The sequence below is a fragment of the Aplysia californica genome, unplaced genomic scaffold (assembly GCF_000002075.1).
Source record: "Aplysia californica isolate F4 #8 unplaced genomic scaffold, AplCal3.0 scaffold00093, whole genome shotgun sequence".
NCBI lineage: Eukaryota > Metazoa > Mollusca > Gastropoda > Aplysiida > Aplysiidae > Aplysia > Aplysia californica.
The window spans coordinates 938,803-958,206 of NW_004797363.1; the positions used below are offsets into that span (position 1 = coordinate 938,803).

At 39.0% G+C, this 19,404-nt stretch overlaps 1 protein-coding gene across 1 annotated transcript in view; it reads left to right on the plus strand.

Annotated features, from left to right (window-relative positions):
• The window catches only part of LOC101852914 (S-crystallin SL11), a gene marked incomplete in the record, with an annotated part of 9,381 nt that extends 5,058 nt beyond the window's left edge, over positions 1 to 4,323 (plus strand). Inside the window, 3 exon segments of the mRNA XM_005094998.3 lie at positions 1,187 to 1,302; positions 2,630 to 2,734; positions 3,935 to 4,323. Of these exon segments, the coding sequence (XP_005095055.2) occupies positions 1,187 to 1,302; positions 2,630 to 2,734; positions 3,935 to 4,099 (386 nt within the window).
• Positions 4,324 to 19,404: the final 15,081 nt, after the last annotated feature.

The window sequence follows — 19,404 nt, forward strand, 5'->3', positions numbered from 1 at the left end:
CGGGCTCCATCACCAGCCCGCTGTACCCCGGCAACTTCACCTCGGACACACCCACCTCCTGCTCCTGGCTCATCAGCCCGCCCCCGCGCAGTCTCATGATGCTGCGCATCGACTTTGCCCCACAGCCGTCCACGACGAACTGCGTGCAGAGTTACCTGGAGATCCGCCAGGGACCCGCCACTTCCTCCCCGCTCATGGGACGATTCTGCAACGTGAGTTTTTTTACGTGGTTTGTTTTTTATTTGTGGGTTTTTTGTGTGTGTGTGGGGGGGGGGGGGTTGTGGCTCTTCTCAACATGTACGAAACTGAATGTGTTAAGTTTTGAAATAAAATCTCAGAAGGGGGATAAACGATTTTCAGTCTGTCCACCAAGTATAGTGGAGTTAAAAGAGCAACATATTCAATAGGACCGAAAAGGTGGAAGTCTGAAGGAACCAAATCAGGAGAATAAGTTGGGTGTGGCAGTGTTTTCTTCATAAACGGGGTGATTGTCTCCCTTGTTCTGGTACTCGAATGCAGGCGGGCATTGTCATGGTGAAAAGACACTCTTTCCATGTTCAAATTTGGTCTGGCTCGTCGAATTCTCGCTTTCAGTCGTTTCAATGTTTCAATGTAGGGTTCAGAATTGACAGTTGCTCCTCGTGATTAAAAAGGTTTTTAAAAATCGGTGAGAAGCAAACTATGAACGTCCCAAAACACAATTGCCATAATTTTTCCAACTGACTCCTGGGGACGATGCTTGTTTGACAAGCATTATTATGGACACCTCTTCCTCTTCTTCCGGTCCATTGCCCAAACGTCTGACTCACCTATGTACAGAGACAAAATCTAGAGCTTTGTCCTTGTAAACATTCTGAAGTCTCTTTTGGATGTTATCAGTGGATTTTCCTTCTAAAACAAGAAATTTAATTACTGATCTTTACCTCTGACATACCCCCAAAAGGGTAGCCATTTTGAAGTAACGTCATTTGAGCCAAAATTAAAGAAACTTAAATTTTATCAGTTTGAGTTCAAAAGTATGCACGCAAGTACTTGTATGCTAAATTTCATTAAATTTGATGCAAAATTGTGCAAAGTAACGAACAACTTGAATTACTTTTTTACTCGCCTTCAGGCGAGAAATTGCTTCCTTTCACTGCTGTCTCAATGTTTTAATTTGTTGTTTTTTACTACTGTTTGTTTTCAGGCCTGTATGGCTCCAGCAATCTAGAAGGTTTGAAGATCGATATGATTCAGCAATTAAGAGAAGATCTGCTTGGGGTTGAGGGAAAGGGATTTGGCGAACAGGACGCAGCCAAAAAGGTAAGAAGTGATAATATGTGGTAGAAAATAGATAAAGCATGATGTAACAGAGACTTCATTACAGGATTTCTCAGAGTAATAAATAGGCTAAACAGTCAATACTTTGTAAGTGAAAGGATTATCAAAAAGTATTAAAATGATAAGTGTGGTTTTGAATTTGTTTTCAGGAATAAACAATTGCAAAAGTGCTATGATCACCGGTCATATTAGCTTTTTGACACTGCCTATAAAAAAAAACTTGAGTTTTGTTATTGCCTAATTTTGATAAAGTGAGGAAACTAGACTTCTGGGATAAAGGGAAAAAACTCCGAGGTCCCGTGTGCAAGTTGTGCTTAGGGGAGATCCCTTGGCAGTCCAAAATCGATAAAAGTAGGCTTCGCCCGCCAACGGGGCAAAATTCAAAATTTCCTATCTGTGGAAATAATCAAATTAATGTTTAATGTGTCTCACGCGCTCATCTGATCTTATGCAGTTCGGAGCGCCGTAATACATTTACTAAATAACAAAAACAAAAAAGGGAGGAAGTAATTATCTGAAGAGCGCAAGGGGAAAACAATATATGCCAGCTTTTGCCCGATTTGAGTTGTGGAGTGGGTTAGAAAGTGTTAACTCACCTCTTGTCGCTCATTTAAGTGTCCTCGGCTGAAACCTGATGACTTTCCAAATATAAGGCTGGGAAAATAAGCTATACTATGTAAATAAGTTGGCTGTCATGTATATGTTATATGTGAATATTTATTCTTTTTTTTTTTACAGTATGGACAAATCCTTATGAATGATGTTTCCCTTCCAACTGCCTATAGAATCCTAGGCTTTTAATTTGGAGCTTGCTTTCGTGTCTTGAAACTGAAAAAGAAAGGAATTGTTTGAGAGAAAACTGCTATAGAAGGGGGACAACTTGTGTCCTGCAGCAACCATACCATGTTATCCAGTTACCTCCCCCATACAACAAACGCCAAAGTCTGAGCGATACCGCCAGAGATGGCGTTGCTTGTGTACGATGCAGCCAAAACATCGCTGTTATGAAAGTGAATTCCAAACAAATTCAAAGCTGCGATTTGTGGTAAAGGTCTCTAAAAATACACAGCACCAGGAAGGCAGATTTTTTTACCAGTGTAAATCCCAATTTGTTTTTTGTTTTTTTTCACGCCATGCGTTGCCTTTGGCCAAAGTCATGACAAGGGTATTTCTGTGAATGGTAGTTTATGTATTATTACTTTTTTATAGTTTTGTTTATCTTTCTCTAACCGAAATTATATTTATCTGCTTCCCCCTTTCAAACCCATTTTCTTGTCTTTTTTTTTTTTGAAAATGTGTTCATATACAGGCTGAGATCGGCAATGAGCTGGCAACAAACGTTTACCCTCGCTATCTAAAGTACTTCAATGACATACTTAAGGCCAATGGAAATGGCTGGTCTGTCGGGAGCAAGGTGAGTTTATATAGATTTTTTTTTCTTTTTGATTTTTGTTTTGTTTTGTTTGTTTGTTTGTTGTTGTTTTTTTGGGGGGGTGATGTTTTCTAGCTCATAGGTTGCATTAAGATTGTGTAGTAGTCTAGCAATTATTTTCAATGACTCTTTTTCCCTCATTCACCCACTCACTCACTCACTCACTCACTCACTCACTCACTCACTCACTCACTCACTCACTCACTCACTCACTCACCCCTCATTCCTTCCCTCCCTCCCTTCCTCCATCCCTCCTTTTCTTCCTTCATTCCTACCTTCCTTCCTCATTCACCCACCCACTCACTCACCCACTCACTCACTCACTCACTCACTCACTCACTCACTCACTCACTCACTCACTCACTCACTCACTCACTCACTCACTCACTCACTCACTCACTCACTCACTCACTCACTCACTCACTCACTCACTCACTCACTCACTCACTCACGTACTTACTTACTTACTTACTTACTTACTTACTTACTTTACTTACTTACTTACTTACTTACTTACTTACTTACTTACTTACTTACTTACTTACTTACTTACTTACTTACTTACTTACTTACTTACTTACTTACTTACTTACTTAACTTACTTACTTACTCGCTCCCTATATCGTCAGGTACCTAGGTCCGAGAGCAATCAACGCCATGTTTATCTGTCCCTGGCCACCTCTTGCAATTTCGGTACATCTTACTGGGTGCTTGCATTTATCCCTGAATGTGCTTCTGTTGCTCCCTCTTAGCCTACCTCTTTTCTTTTTTCCAGTTGGTCTCTAATACCAGGTCAGATATGGCAATCGTGTTGCTGTCGTTCCCAAAGCATGTCATAATAATCCATATCCTCTCGTTTTGTTTCTTTTTTTTTCTTGATCGTGTTGATATTTTCAGCCCCAGCTCTTTCCAACACTTATTTGTATTATATTATTTCCTACCCTTGTTTCTTGTTTCTTAAGTTTCTTGACGTTGTTTATCCACTACATGCAGACGAAGCTCTCAAAAGACTTTCACTCTGTTTTATCAACTCTTTTCCATGGCCAGGGTGTACCCGTTTGCTCTCTGATGTCGTCTTGACATCCTCGTTCTGGTCTTCCTCTTGATCATTTTCCTGTTTTTGGTTTCCATCCCTACCCTTACACTAATCAAAATAACATCTGATTCCCCTGCGTTCCTCAGCTGTCCCTGGCTGACATTGTCATCTTCGAGGGCACCGAGTCCATACAACAGACCAACAGGGAACTGATTGACCAATTCCCAGAGGTCAAGGCACTCAGGGCCAAGGTCGCAAAGGTGGACGGCATCAGACAATACGTTCAGTCGCGAAAAGTTCAAGGATTCTAATTTTTTTTAATTGTGCTTGCTTAAATGTAGGTGCCAGTAGTGTATTCACTAAGACTTGCCTTGTCTGATATTATACTTTTTTTTTTCATTTATTTCTGACGTATTATTATATGAATTCCATTTTCGTTCAGTCTGTTTTAACTGAAAATTGATATACAAACATGATGTAATTTGAAGCAGTCTTGGTTGTCGGAGTACATTAAATCCATGTTGATATTTCAAAAGTCGTTGTTTTACTCTGTTCTTCTTTGATCTATTTCAATATAAATACGGCACAGTGTTGAAAGGAGTTGCTTCCCCATTATCACTGTGAGGTGTGTTACTCTTTCTGTACGAAGTGGACCCATGCATCCAATCAGCAGCAGGACAAAGACGATGTTCCGGCACAATTTTTGAACCATAATGCACAAATCAAAAATACGAATTTGCACATTTTCTAGTACCCATGTTGCAACCTGCTTTTCTTTATGAAGAAAAAAAAGTGCTGAAAAGTCTGTTAGAATAAATAAGTTACTCTTCTTTTAATAATTTCCTCCAACAGCGAGTCTTCAAAAGTTATCGCATGAGAGAATTACAAGATAGATAAGATTGCACTTTATTGTCCCAGAGGAAAATTTTTCTTGGCTGAACAGGAGCCGTAAAAACACAAGCAGGTATACATAGAAATTAATTTGTATATTACTCTCATCAAAATTCAATATGAAGAGAAAAGTAAAGCAAGACATTCATGCACATATCCCATCACATGCCAAGCAGGAATTTATCACATACCTTTAAAAGTTATATTATACGCGTGTATGTTCGAAACAGAAAATTATACACTTTGATGTTTATTCCGACTGTAGCCTCATACTACCTCGTAAGAAAATGCTTTTGTATCCCTCACTGAACGCCAAAGTCCCCGCATGAAATGAATTATCCGTAGATCTATTATAGTTGCTCTTACCTTGGTGGCAGAAGTCGCTGTCAACAGTATCATGTCTCAAGAGTTCTGAATAGTAATAGAACCTTTCGGCTCTTTGTACACGAAGCTAATGAGACATGATAAGGAGCAGGACTTTAAGTAAGATGGCAGTCGAGGTACTCTGTGCAAACAGCCGATACCTTAGAATGCTAGTCATGGTAGTATTGGTAACAATATAAGACATAAAAGGGATAAATAATATGACCTAGAGGGCAAACCGGGCACTTTTAAATCTAGAGCAACATACGAGGAGAACCCAAACAATTGGGTGACAGGGAAAGATCATGGTTATGTAGCTTTTCAGAAGAGCACCCAGTCAAAGGAATGATAAGAGAACGGGAAATGGTGATAATGAAGGTGGCCTGGGAGTGCGGAGTTCACTTCTAATGCCAAGGGTACCAGGTTCTAACCCAGTAAAAGCAGACTTACCCAATTTTCTCCTTCTCTTATTCTACTGCGTCTGCTCCCTCTTCCTTCTCGCTTCCCCTTCTTCGTTTAATATCTTTCTTTCCATGTCCAAGACTTTGATTTTCTCTCTTTCTCAGTTTCAAAAATTTCTCTTGCTCACTCACTCACTCGCCTACCCAATCTCCTTCTCCCTCCACACTCCTGATCTAAAGATGGATAACACCAAGCACCAAGTCTTCTCGGATAAAGACGAAAAATATTGGAAGTCCCGTGTACACATTGCGCTCGTTAAACATCCTTTGACGGCTGAACAGTAAACAGTAGGCCGCCATCTCGGCTAAATTCAAAATTTTAAAGTTTCCTCTCATAGGAAACATCCCTATTCCATCTATAAAACATAAGACACACCCTTACATCGACCGCAATTCCAAATGTATTGATGATGTCTCACCTTTTGAGCACACCAACGAAGTCAAGATCTTACGATGGGGGAGTATTACTTGGGGAATCTACTTATTTTGTGTCTTCGGCCCTGGCAAAGTTGTACCATGCATGCGGCTCTAACGATGCTTGTCGAGACGAAAGAGGTCATAGACCCAAGACCTAAAAACGAGGAATACATTTATTTTTAAAATTACGGCGACACAACACGCTACGCGGAAGTTTCCAAAAGAAACCTCACAAATGAAAAGCAGGCGAGGTTCTACCAGACAGACCAAGATCTAAAATATATAATATTTTTTACCCTCAGGTCCAGATTAATTATTATGATCTTGAAAAGTATGTATTGTATATTTGAGACATGTATTTATCAACGGAGAAAACATCGTGGAACTAATGACTCAAATCCTCTGAAGCAATAATTATTTCACAGTTTCCCTGTCGTCTGGCATCACGTCTGTAAACAGTTCCTAGTGTGAGCTGATTCGTATTTGTTTTAATAAAGAAACACATCGCAAATACTATACGTGTCTATAGGAATTTATGCAGAGAGAAGAGCATTTTATTCTGCTTGAGTTTCAGACGCCGCAGTAGGAAGAACCGCGCTGTTTTTGCAGAGAACATCTGCTGCCATATTGGTGATACAGGTACTGAGAGACTCAGAAATTACAGTACTTTTTTAGTAAGTAAGAGCTTTACGATATATATACAACACACTTAGGTCTCGTAAGTGCCGAAGGTTAAATGTCAGTGTTCTAAAACATAAAGAACAAACAAACAAAGGGGAAGAACGCTAGATGTCAGATAGGTAAGAAAGAGCAAACCACAACAGAGCATCCTTCAACCACCCACATCTTCGGGCTGCATAACTGATTTTGTAATATTTGACGCTTAATTTCACTCGTAAATGGATAGAGTGAAAACTCAAATGTATTGTGAGGCTTACTTTACTCTACTTTTATCCGCCGCGTATACCCTTTGGGGTGTCGCGGAAAGAAAGAGACGTCTCTCTGTCGCCAGCCGAAGAGCTTGGGTCAGAGGGATGCCGTGGGTGGTTAATGTTTCCCTGACTCCATCTATCCAGGTCTTTCTCGTTCGCCCTCTAGCCTTGTTGCCATCGAATTTTTTTATGTAGATCTAGACACATTGTGCTGGATGGTGTGTTGGTAATCGTAGGAGATGTCCGAACATCATTTGATTCTTTGGTGTTGGATGTGATGCATGACATCATTTGTGCCTACCATTTCTCAAATTAAAGAGTTTCTAATTTGGTCTCGCCTGGTCTTGTTTATTGCTTTTCAAAGGCATCGCATTTCATATGTTGTAATTCTGTGCTCTAATGTCTTGTTCGTGGTCCATGTTGGATTGATAGGTGAGTGATGGGATGAATATGGTGTTGATCATTTTGAGTTTTGTTGTCATGGGGATGTTAGGATGTTTCTGTAGTGGAGTAAGCTGGTAACTAACATTATTGGCCTTTCGTACTCGTGTTTCAATTTCTCTGTTCAGTCGCCCATTCTCCGTGAATATACTTCCGAGGTACTTAAATTCTTGGACCTGTCTGAGACCGTTGTTGTTGATGTGTATCCTGAGTGGTTCTGGCTTTCTGCTTACTTTCATTGTCTCGGTTTGGTTGATATTGATCTTCATGTCGTAGTTGTTACATTCTTCGTTTAATCTGGTGGTGTGATGTTGGAGACTTCGTTCATCTTTGTGTGCCAGGCTTTGGTCATGAGCGAAGAGTAATTCATTTAGATTTAGGGCGTCTTGTTCTGTGTTGGCCTCTTTTGTAATTTTATCCATATATATGATAAATAGTAGTAGTGATAGGACACAACCTTGTCTTACTTCGGAGGTTATCTAGAACCAATCTGTGAGTCCCACTGACATTCTTACTATACTTATGCTGTTCTCGTAAATGGCACGGATGTTATCTAGAAGTTGACCTCTTACAGAGTAGTTTTCGAATTCTTTCCACAGCGTGTTTCTGTTCACTCTGTCGAACACTTTCTCCTGGTCAATTAATACTATATTTAGATCTCTGTTGTGTTCTATTACCCTTTCGCACATTTGTCGTAGGGCCTCTTCCCTTTCTAAATCCCACTTGGGCCTCACTTAGAAATGGTTCAACGTTGTGTCTTGTTTGCCATACCAATATCTTGGCGAACATCTTGCCCACATGAAATGCCTCTGTACATTCCAGTCTCTCTTACTGCCTTTCTTCTTCCAGATTGGTACTATGACCGTTTTTTGCCAGTCGCCGGGAACTTTTCTTTCTGTCCAAGCTTTCTGGAAGATTTTTGTGAACCAAGTTATTCCAGTTTCACCACATGCTAGGATGGTCTCCGTGGTGAGCTCATCCATTCCTGTGCTTCTGTTTTTTGGGCTGGTTTTAACCTCTGATGCTAGGATGGTTGGTTCTTCTTCCTCTGTGTGACTTGGTAGGAATTCTCTGTTTGTTTGCTTTTGGGTGGTGTTCAAGAGTTCTGAGAAATATTCTCTCCATCTAGATTTAATTTTGGAGCTGTCGAAAATGGGGTTTCCTGTTTTGTCATTAATTATAGCTGTTGGGTCGTACGGTTCTTCTCTGAGCCTCATTGATTTTGCACTTTTGTAGAAGTCACGTTGTGATTTATGGCACAGTTCGCTTAGGTGTTCTCCATATTTGGTCCAAGATTCATTTTTGGATGCTCTAACAACTCTTTTGCAGTTCGTTCTTGCTAATCTGTATTGCGTGTAGTCGTTTTCGTCCTTGGATTTTATCCATTTCTGAAAAAGTTTTATCTTTTCTTTGATGGCCTCTTTAACGTTGTCATTCTACCATGATGTTCCTTAAAAAATGTGAGGCATTGTAGGGAAATCAGGCTATCGTCAAAATAATAAATGTTAAGAAAACATAATTTTTCCGCCCATTTGACGATAGTTCTCGAATTTTGGTTTGTTTGTTTTTTGTTGTTTTTTTTGGTTGTTTTTTTGTCTCAGCGACGTTTACTGTGTGGATTTATAGCAAAACCTTGATGAAAGGCACTAAAAATGTTAATTTCTAGTTTCCTTAAAACAAAAAAACTTACATTTGTAAAAGTACATTCATGTCAACCCGGTCATAGAAAAGTTTTGTTCATTCTGTATAGAAATAAAGTACATGGTGATCCAAAAAAAAAACTGTACAACATTTTTTCTGAATATCTCGCACAAAAATTGTTGCACAATGCTGTAATTGGGAACAGGAATTTGTTTGACATAAAATCCCCAAAGAAGAAACTAGTATTGAAAACGGAAATGACTTAAAGAAAAAAGCCCCTAAAAACGCAAAGTTCGCTGATTTAAAATTAAAGAAACCATGTAATCTTTATTTTCTTTTTTAGATCTATTTTTCCATCACTGTGACTTTTAAACAATATTTAATTTCTTTTACAGAGTTTAAAGAATTTAACGATTTCGTTCTGAAATTTCAATTTCTAGAAGCAGTGCTCTACATGCCCTCTTTCGGACGTTTTTAACACGCCGTTCGAAATGTTCAATATCGCCCAAACACAAGGACCTGCTAAACCATGAGTGTTTATAGCAACATACACTGTACATATTATAAAGTATGAAGTGGCTTCTAGAGAAAATAGGGAGCGTGGTGCCCAATAGACAACATTTGTTTAGTTAACATATCCCGCAGGGTGAAAATGGGTTTTGCTCTAAGCCAAATTATGTCATCAAGGAAATGATCCCGCTTTTCAAGACAATCGAGGAATCATGAATACATTGCCATGCTCTGATCCATGCCATCTAGGTCTAGTGAAGACGAAAATGGTACAGTCGAAGTTTAAGATTTGCCTTGAAAATGCAGACTGTTGAGGTGTAGGAAAGTCCTAACTGCAGATCGTCCACGGACAGACGTCTCATGGGACTAGACTATTGAAATCTGCACCCTGGTGACGTTTAAAGGGCTGCTCATGGTGTGTGTTCGACCTGAAGTGGTCATTTTAAAGGAATTGTTTGGTTTTGATTTGCTATAGATCCAAACTGACGGAACTTCTCTACTCATAACGCCAAAGGTTTGAGTGCATCTAAGCATTCTCTCCATGGCGTGCGCAGAACTTACGAAATGTCAAGGATGGTGAGTTTGTGGAGAGGTAATTTTTCTATACAAAAAGCTCTCTGCTCTTTACTAAATGTAACTATGATCTCAGCAGGCAAAGAACATTTGGGTAATATAATATCTGCAGACCCCTATTGACTTGTTAGACTACTGTTGCTTGCAATATGGCGCGATTGTTGCAACTTTGGGTGGTAGGCCTTATGCCATCTAGTGCGTCATGCTATGAAAATGGCGACAAAGTTGAAAATGGGTTGTTTTTTTAATGTGCCATATTGAGCAAAACCATTCAATGGACACATCTAAAATGAATATCAGACACACTCCGTTTGGCTTCCAAATGTTATGTTCAAATCTAAAACGCAAAACTTCAGTTTGGAGAAAGAAATTTACAAAACAATTTGTACAGATTTTTGTTTCGATCACTATGTGATGATTATTGTTGTATACCAATCTCTCCCCTCAGAAAAGACAGGTGGTCTATGAGTCGTAACATCTGTCTATTTGTGACTGAAAAACAACTCGTAATTTGTTATTATTAAACTCTTTATTACGATTTATCTTTCTCACTTTCTATCTCTCTCTCTCTCTCTCTCTCTCTCTCTCTGTCTCCGTCTCTCTCTCTCTCTCTCTCTCTCTCTCTCTCTCTCTCTCTCTCTCTTCTGCCAGATTTGTCGTAAAACTCTACTCTGGACCCTTTCGCACTCCCCCCCCCCCAAAAAAAAATATTGTATATTATAACGTGTTGAAATAAAACATACGATAAACATACAGTAGAGTTACAACAAGGAGACAGTAACATCATCACTAATATGATCATTGGTTTGGTTTGGTTTGATAGAGGTTTTGCAGCACTTGCAAAACTTTAGGTCATATAAGGTTATATAATATTAGAGTTACAAGAGAGTAACAAACATAAAAAGGAGAATAGCAAGACAGTAAGCAATAGAAACAGAAGCAATACCCACCGGAGCCAGCCAATCAATGTGAACATAAACAATTATGTCTTAAATGCTTTGCCCTCAACTGCGCAGTGTGTATCTTTTCAATACTACAAACCAAAATAAGTAAATACAAACTAACACCAAATTAGTTTCCATAACAAGTTTTGGGCTTTTATATATTAAATATTCTCTGTTAAAGCATTATGTCTCATAGGAATAAAAATTATTTTCTAAATTACCGTTCTTCCATAATGAAGGCAAAGTGAACTGAAATAATAACAATTAATTAACTTTATCATTCAAAAAATTATAATCAACTTAATAGTGCTTTAAATATAATGATGACAACACGTACATACCAATGCTATACTGTATTATGCATCCTCAATATTTAATACACGCTCCAGCTACCATTACCCAAGCAGACCCTAGAACACTCAGAAACATTTTCAATTTCCCGGGAAGTAAATAGTGCAAGAAGACGACTAAGCCTTCATACATCAACAAATGTACAATATCTTTCGTTGGTGGTAGCAAGATGCCTATTCACACCTTTGAGAAGCGAATAAAATTCGTGTAGGCCTAATGTGCCTTTTCAAGGGACACAACGTCGGTTCACTGTCGGGGTTGGAACCCACTTCTGTTTAATCGCGAGTCTGATACCGTCAACACCTAGACCACCAATGCGTTAAAATCGAGAAAGAGAACTATCTTAGGTTGTTGTCGAACTCCTGAATCAGCAACCTCATGATTAATTAGCCTTATCCCCAGACTTTTTTTTTAGGGGGGGGGGGGGGGTTTACGGTGCTTGCAACTGCAAAAGGTCATATGAGCGCGCGGGACACATTAAACATTTTCATACCCCCGGGGCGGTGCTACTGACTGAAGTGTCTTTAGGCCATTCCCAAAAGGGGGGGGGGGGGTCATTAACATCTCGAGAGCTTATGCACAGTAGAATTGTAATTGTAAATGGGCTGATTCATAAATGTCACGCTCATAACTGTGCCTGACCTGCAACAGGGAACTGCTGCTTTTCCTTTCCCAATCCTTACTATTGTCATTTCTCCTCTACTTCTTTTGTATCTTTGTCACACTCTTGTGACCCGCTATTTCCGGGGTGCCTTGATAGTCGAAGCAGACTTTGTGCTGTTGAAGCTAGAGAGGTGAGCAGAGTAAGTCTGATTCCCTATAAGGACTTCTCTGTTGACATCCACCCCTTGGCGCTCGTATGACCTTATGCTGTGCGAGCACCGTAAAAACCTCTCCTTAAACAAACAAAACAACCATTTTCCGTAGGTAGGAAATTTTGAATTTTGCCTAGGTGGCGGCCGAAGCCTACTCTTATCGATTTTGGACCACCAATAGATCTTTAACGTACGCAGCTTGTACACGAGACCTCGAGGTTTTTCACTATTGCCTGAGAAGGCAAGGAGTTGATCTTTCCTACCGTTAGATCTGGGGTGTGGCTGAAAAATAGCAGTAAGAAGGGGCCAGGGAGTAGCAGTAGAAAGGCTGCAGAAAGAGTCAGGAGCCCAGAGAGGGGGCAAAAGAGGTGATGTGGTGGGAGCAGAAAGTGGAGGGGAAAGCAGACGACAGAACAATGCCAGAGAGCAGGAAAGGAGGTGAAAGGAGACAATGTTAGAGAACCCAAAATATGCGCATGCGCAGTCCTTTCGTGTTTTCAAGATTTACGTAATATAAATATTAATACGCGAGGTCACGACCGGGATCATGATCTTTGTGGCGACAGCAGACAGTCGAGTCTCTCGATTCTAGTTACAATAAGACTACCAAGCAGAAATGCCGCCAGTTACCTCCATTTTGAAAAGTAGTTTTTATTGTTGTTGTTGTAAATTTACGTAGGATTTATTATTTTGAAAATATGTGGCGACTTAGTATTTCTTCCATAAGTAATTGCAATTGAAATCATATAAACTCTACTCCCCCATTGATACTAATTAGATCATGTATAAGAAGCTGAATCTACTCTGCTTGTCAGGGTCAGCCCGGGATGAGAAGGATACAACTTTTCAGCAGAAAAACAGTGAAACTTGATAACACTCCCCCCCTCCCACACACACGCGCACGCACACACACACACACACACACACACAAACACACACACACACACACACACACACACACACACACAGACATAAATATAAAATCTGATTCCACATCCACCATCTCGAGTTGTTCAAGTAGTACCTTTTTTTAAATGTAACCCAAACACAAGACCGGTTCCTGAATACATGTATATTTTTTAAATTATATTATCACATAATTTGAACTTGTTTTGTTACGGGAAATAGGGTACCAGAGTTATAGTTCAAACCAAATAAGTATAATAGAAATAAGCAAACAAATGAACAGCTAAGTGTTGCAGCATCAGGCTTGACAATATAACTGTTAATCATATATGTTAAAACTGATTGACGTGACTTGACACTTGCGTACTGGCAGTTGTGTGGCGAAGGCTTTAAACTACGTTATGTCATCGTTAATTATCACTCGCATGTCATTGCTTTCAGTCAACCCGGCGAAGAATAGCATCAATCCGTTGACGTGATGTTTAATACGTATTTTTATTGATAAAAGATGGCTGTATTATGGACGTATCATTATCTGTAACCTCAGAAAAGCCAGGGGTAATCTTTTGTTTTAGAATGTGCCAAACTGTCCAAAGCCAACATCCTTTGTAACACTGTGGTGAGGTTAATTAATGAGGCAAAATCGTATGTATGTATGTTCAGGGTTGTAAAGAACTTCCTCCACACTGAAGTTTTGCGTTTCAGATTTGAACATAATATTTGGAAGCAGGGGCGAAGGCTGACTTGTTTGACAGGGTAATCAAAGTGAAATGGGACCAGATAGGGCCTGTAGATATCACACAAGAATCTTACTCGAGGCGGCGACTCTGAGTTGTGAATGAAAACAAATCCGGAATTCATATTGTATGTTCAACCGCCAAAATAATCGGGAAAGTATCTTATTAAATATCAGTTCCCACTAAAATTAAACTTAACTTTAGATGTGAATACATAAACATAAAGCAAAGAAGCAGAGATGTCAGTACTAGATCTATATGTTATAGATCTACCAGTGAGTCTAACTCTTTGGTAGAACATGACAATTATTATTTTTTTAAATTTCACATTTGGCTGTTTTTGTTAGCCTTTCGCGGCCAGGAGCTGGTGTCATAATCGAGGTCACGATCTGATTATAGGACGGTAAAAAGTCAAGAGAAAAAAACAAGCACAAGCAGCAGTCAAGAGATTATTAAGAGTTAGTTCCCCTCACATTTGTGAGGTAGACTCGACCAGTGTTAGTTAGCTTACTTAATCAGGGCTGGTGATTGATTTTAACTGTGGCCCCAAAGGGGTGAACAGGGTATATGTGGCAATGAAACAGCTTTGACTGCCATGCACATGTTCCCTTCAACTCTATTCCAGCCTCATTTTATTTGTTGATTACGAACGTCTTTTGACATTTAATTTATGAGGTTTACGTTTAAGGATGAATTTGACAGCGACAATGTTTCAAAATTAGAAAGGGAAGCAGTGATTATTTGATTATATAGACGCTTCGCCCCTGTTTGGAAGCCAAAAGGAGCTGGTATGACCTTATTTTAGATACGTCCATTGATTGGTTTTGCTCTGTATGGCGCATTTAAAAAACAACCCATTTTCAACGTTGTCCCCATTTTCGTGACATGACGCACCAATTTGCATAATTAGGCCTACAACTAAACGTTGCAACAATCGCGACATATTGCAAGCAACAGCAGTCTTACAAGTCAGCAGAAGTCTGCAGCTATCATTTTTTAAAAATGATTTGCCTGCTGAGATCATGGTTAAGTTAAGTAAGAAACAGAGAGCAATAAAAATGTGTATTGAACATTACCTCTCCACAAACTCACCATCCCTGACATTTCGTACGCTCTGAACACGGCATGGAAAGAATGCTTAGGTGCCCTCAAGATCTTTGGTGTCATGAGCAGAGGAGTTCCGTCAGTTTGGATCTATAGCGAATCAGAACTGAAAATTTCCTTTAAAATGACCACTTCAGGTCGAACACGCGCCATGCGCAGCCCTTTAAACGTCAGCAGGGTGCAGATTTCAGTAGTCGAGTCCAATGAGACGTCTGATCGTAGACGATCAATGTATGTATGTATGTATGTATGTATGTATGTATGTATGTATGTATGTATGTATGTATGTATGTATGTATGTATGTATGTATGTATGTATGTATGTATGTATGTATGTATGTATGTATGTATGTATGTATGTATGTATGTATGTATGTATGTATGTATGTATGTATGTATGTATGTATGTATGTATGTATGTATGTATGTATGTATGTATGCTTCTTCTTCTTCTTCTTCTTCTTCTTCTTCTTCTTCTTCTTCTTCTTCTTCCCCTTCCCCTTCCCCTTCCCCTTCCCCTTCCCCTTCCCCTTCCCCTTCTCCTTCCCCTTCCCCTTCCCCTTCCCCTTCCCCTTCTCCTTCTCCTTCTCCTTCTCCTTCCCCTTCTCCTTCTCCTTCTCCTTCCCCTTCTCCTTCTCCTTCTCCTTCTCCTTCTCCTTCTCCTTCTCCTTCTCCTTCTTCTTCTCCTTCTCCTTCTTCTTCTTCTTCTTCTTCTTCTTCTTCTTCTTCTTCTTCTTCTTCTTCTTGCCCAGCATTTACAGCCATAAAGAAGGGTTGACCCCGCATGGCCTTTTATAATCCTTATTTTTGGTAGTCATTCAGACGTCTATTTTTCAGGAATGTACTCGTTTCATTGAAGCTGCCTTTAGCTATTGAAATAGCTCGTTTTACTTCCGTGGAACATTTGGCATTGGAAGTAATGATATATCCAAGATATATAAACTGTTGAACTTGTTTGATCTTTCACCATCACTTACGAGATTGCAATTATGGTTTACTGCTTTTTTTTAACTTCACAAAAACTGTTACGTTCACTTTCCGTCACAACAGTAGAAAAACATTAACATAATTAATTATCAAAACAAATACAGTATTTACGTTCACAAACACTTTATTTGGCATTTCTTTTACAACATTCAAGTTTTTTTTAAGCCATGGACCTTTGACACAACAGACAAGAGGTGAGTGACGAGGGCGAACAAGTTATAAAAAAGCACACATGCGTATAAAACGATGTATGTTCATAATGTACATTTTGAAAAGCTTTATAGCCTTTAGTGTTTGATTCTCAAAAGTCTGCGATTATGATCATAGGCATAATGTAGCAAGAAAAAAAAGAATACTGCAAAATGTGCAAATATATAACGTATTTACATGTATGTATATTTTAAAAATACATAATATACATCGAAATGTACAAAGAGCCATATAGATAGGAGGGAGCCCCATCACTATAACTGACTTTGGGGTACAGAACCGTGTCATTAGAAGTCAGTTATACGTCGTAAAGTGTTGGTTCAGCTCATCCAATATACCCATAATATTTCCTATACAACACTTACCCAAATAGAGCCGAGGAGACGAAGAGACAAAAAGAAAATAGCAAACAAAAGCATGGCCTTTTATTCAAAGAAAATGATGGTCAATATTGGATTGAAAGCAGTTTGTTAGCAATGCAAAGAAAATGTGTATATTGTGTGCGCCCCACGTACGTGTGTGCGTGTTTGTGTTTGTGTGTGTGTGTGTGTGTGTGTGTGTGTGTGTGTGTGTGTGTGTGTGTGTGAGTATTTGGCAGTTTGTATGTCGTTTTTTTATGGTGTGTTTTTTAAAACTCTCTATAGCTTTATAATATGACTGGTTATCATATGGGTGAAATTATTCTTTCAACACAATAAGAATAAGTCAGATGCTTAAATTGGAAAGATAATTTTGAAATGTTCAACTCAGTTCGGGTAGACAAGCCAGGTGGAGTCGATGCAGGCTGCCTTACAGATTGTATCGGTAGGGATGTAAAATAGGTTTGAAAAAAATGAAGAAAGGAAAGCAAAGAGAGTCCCCCACCCCCACCCCTGCAGCCTGTTAACCAAGCAAGCGTAAATTGCTTAGTATGTCGCCTGTCAAACACTCTCCACAGAGACATAATATAAATAATAGAATTAGAAATATATAGATAATGGAGGGCCCTATTTAGCTTTAAAGAATAGACATGTGAGATACCATAGTTGATGGCAAACATTCATATTATAAACAAATCACTTATTTGAGTCTAGAATATTGTTTTGAATTGTTGTTGTTGTTGTTCTTTTTAATGATAAATAATATTATACCCAAAAAAATAGACAGATGAAACGTTGTCGTTGTTTTGGCTTGAATTATTTTAGTTCTAATAATATTTTGCCTCTGTTTTGTTTTGTTTTTGGATCATCGATTTTTCTGGTTCTGAAGTTTGATAAAGCAGGGGCTTTTAGCAGTAGAGGAGAAAAAACACATTCCAAAGCTGCAGGCAAAAGCTATTCAAGCTCAAGCCGAATGTGATTGATGACAAATCCTTTCTTTTCAAAACACGCCTTCAAAATATGGCACAACAATATCAGACGGGGTTGCAATCTTGTTGCTTTAAAGCTGCTATTTGCATCATTGATTGCCTTCTCTGTCACTGTCACAAAGTATTCCATCAATATTGGCGTTGTTCAGTTCATTATTGGTACAAAAGGGCAATTATTAGTTGGAGCACGTCACGGGTTGATCTTACTATTTAATCTCTTTTCTTTTATTTCTTTTTCTGTCATTCTGTCTTGCTTTCCCCTGCCCCAAATGACCGTTACCATGGCAACGTCCTTTCTGTTCTCAACATTGATTAGATGAAAACCGACCTATATCGAGCTAAATAGCCACACAACAGGATACATTTTTATATTTCTGAAGGGCAAAGGGAGATAGCGTTGTCAATACAAAAGCCTGGTGTAATTATCCGAACTTGTATGGGTAACATAATATATTTATCCACGTCGTCAGCGCGCTCTTGGGGGTAGTGTGAGTTAAGTGGAAAAGCCTATGCCCAAACGAGCCAGAGTAAGCACAGCGGTTAATGGGAAAATAAGATCGAAAATCCAGGTGGGAAATCGAACTTGAAAGATAAAGGTGGGAACTGCCGTAAAAGAAGCAAAAATAAAACCTTCTCAGGCATTGAAGATATTAGAAAGGGTGGAAAGGAGTGCCCTCGACGTATACTGAGAGAGAGAGAGAGAGAGAGAGAGAGAGAGAGAGAGAGAGAGAGAGAGAGAGAGAGAACGAAAGAAGAATTTACACCCATGGGAAACAGGCAGGGTGTAGAAAGGGAGGGGGAGAGGATGGACAAACAAAAAGAAAAGAAACATCTAAAGTATTTGTCGTAACTTTGAAAGAGCTGTATGTCTGACTCAGACTTTAATTCAATGCCTCTTTTGAACTAAGTTGATTCACCAAAAACTTAACGCTAATCAGACGATTCAAATGTTAATATTTAATTTTCAGTTGATGAATGACCCCAAAGAATGGTATTTAAAGATATGTGTCGTCTGGCTTTGAAAAGCTTATAAGTATAATGACTGTAATAATTAAAGCAGAAAATGGAAAAAAAAAATTACTAGTATGCCCGGCGTATCAGCGTTCAGTAGCATTATTTAATAATAATAATAATAGATAATAAATAATAATTTGAAACACACCGGACTTTGGTGCTGGGTGGAACTGAGCACTTATGGACCTGTCCGGTGTGCGATAACGTTGTTGCCCAGGACAGGTAATACAGGTATTTGAAACATGAAAACTACTTGAGATTGAAATAAAAGAATAAAAATGGCCAACGAATTAAACGGTTTTAAATCACGTCGTGACAAGCTCAGAATTGACCGTACTCAACAATGTCCGACCTCAGCACTCGGTACGAATCCACGACTTAAAGATTAATCGGAATGCATAAGATAGATCAGAAATGATATTCTCACTTTACGATCAATTTGATCTCCATGTTCCAGTGCTGAATTTCGCAACCTCACCGAACTTATTCACTGATCTGTTTAAAGGTGTCATTTTTTTCCACTTTGATTTAAAACAAGACAAAATATATTTTTCTTTTAAATGTGTTTTAACGCCCCCATCCACACAATTTCGATATTTAGGAGGCAGGCTTTGACCCTGTCTGTCAATGTTAACCAGGGATGGGAGAAGCAAAACATCAACCATTAATGAACTAAAAACATCATGGATAGCGCTAATTTTCCTATTTCCTGTGATGTGGAGTAAGTTACGTAATCAGAGACTCGAGTTCCTTGGGAACATTTTAAAAAGCAGTTAATAATCACATCTTTTTGCTGAGGCATACTTTTAGTTCTTTTACCTTTACTGTCTTAGTCAATGTAGTATTGATAAAACTGTGGAGTGAGGGAGTGGGAAGAGAAAGAAAGTGACTAGGAGAGAAAAAGAGAGAGAAAGAGAGACAGAGACAGAGACATAGAGAGAGAAAGAGAGAGAGAGAGAGAGAGAGAGAAA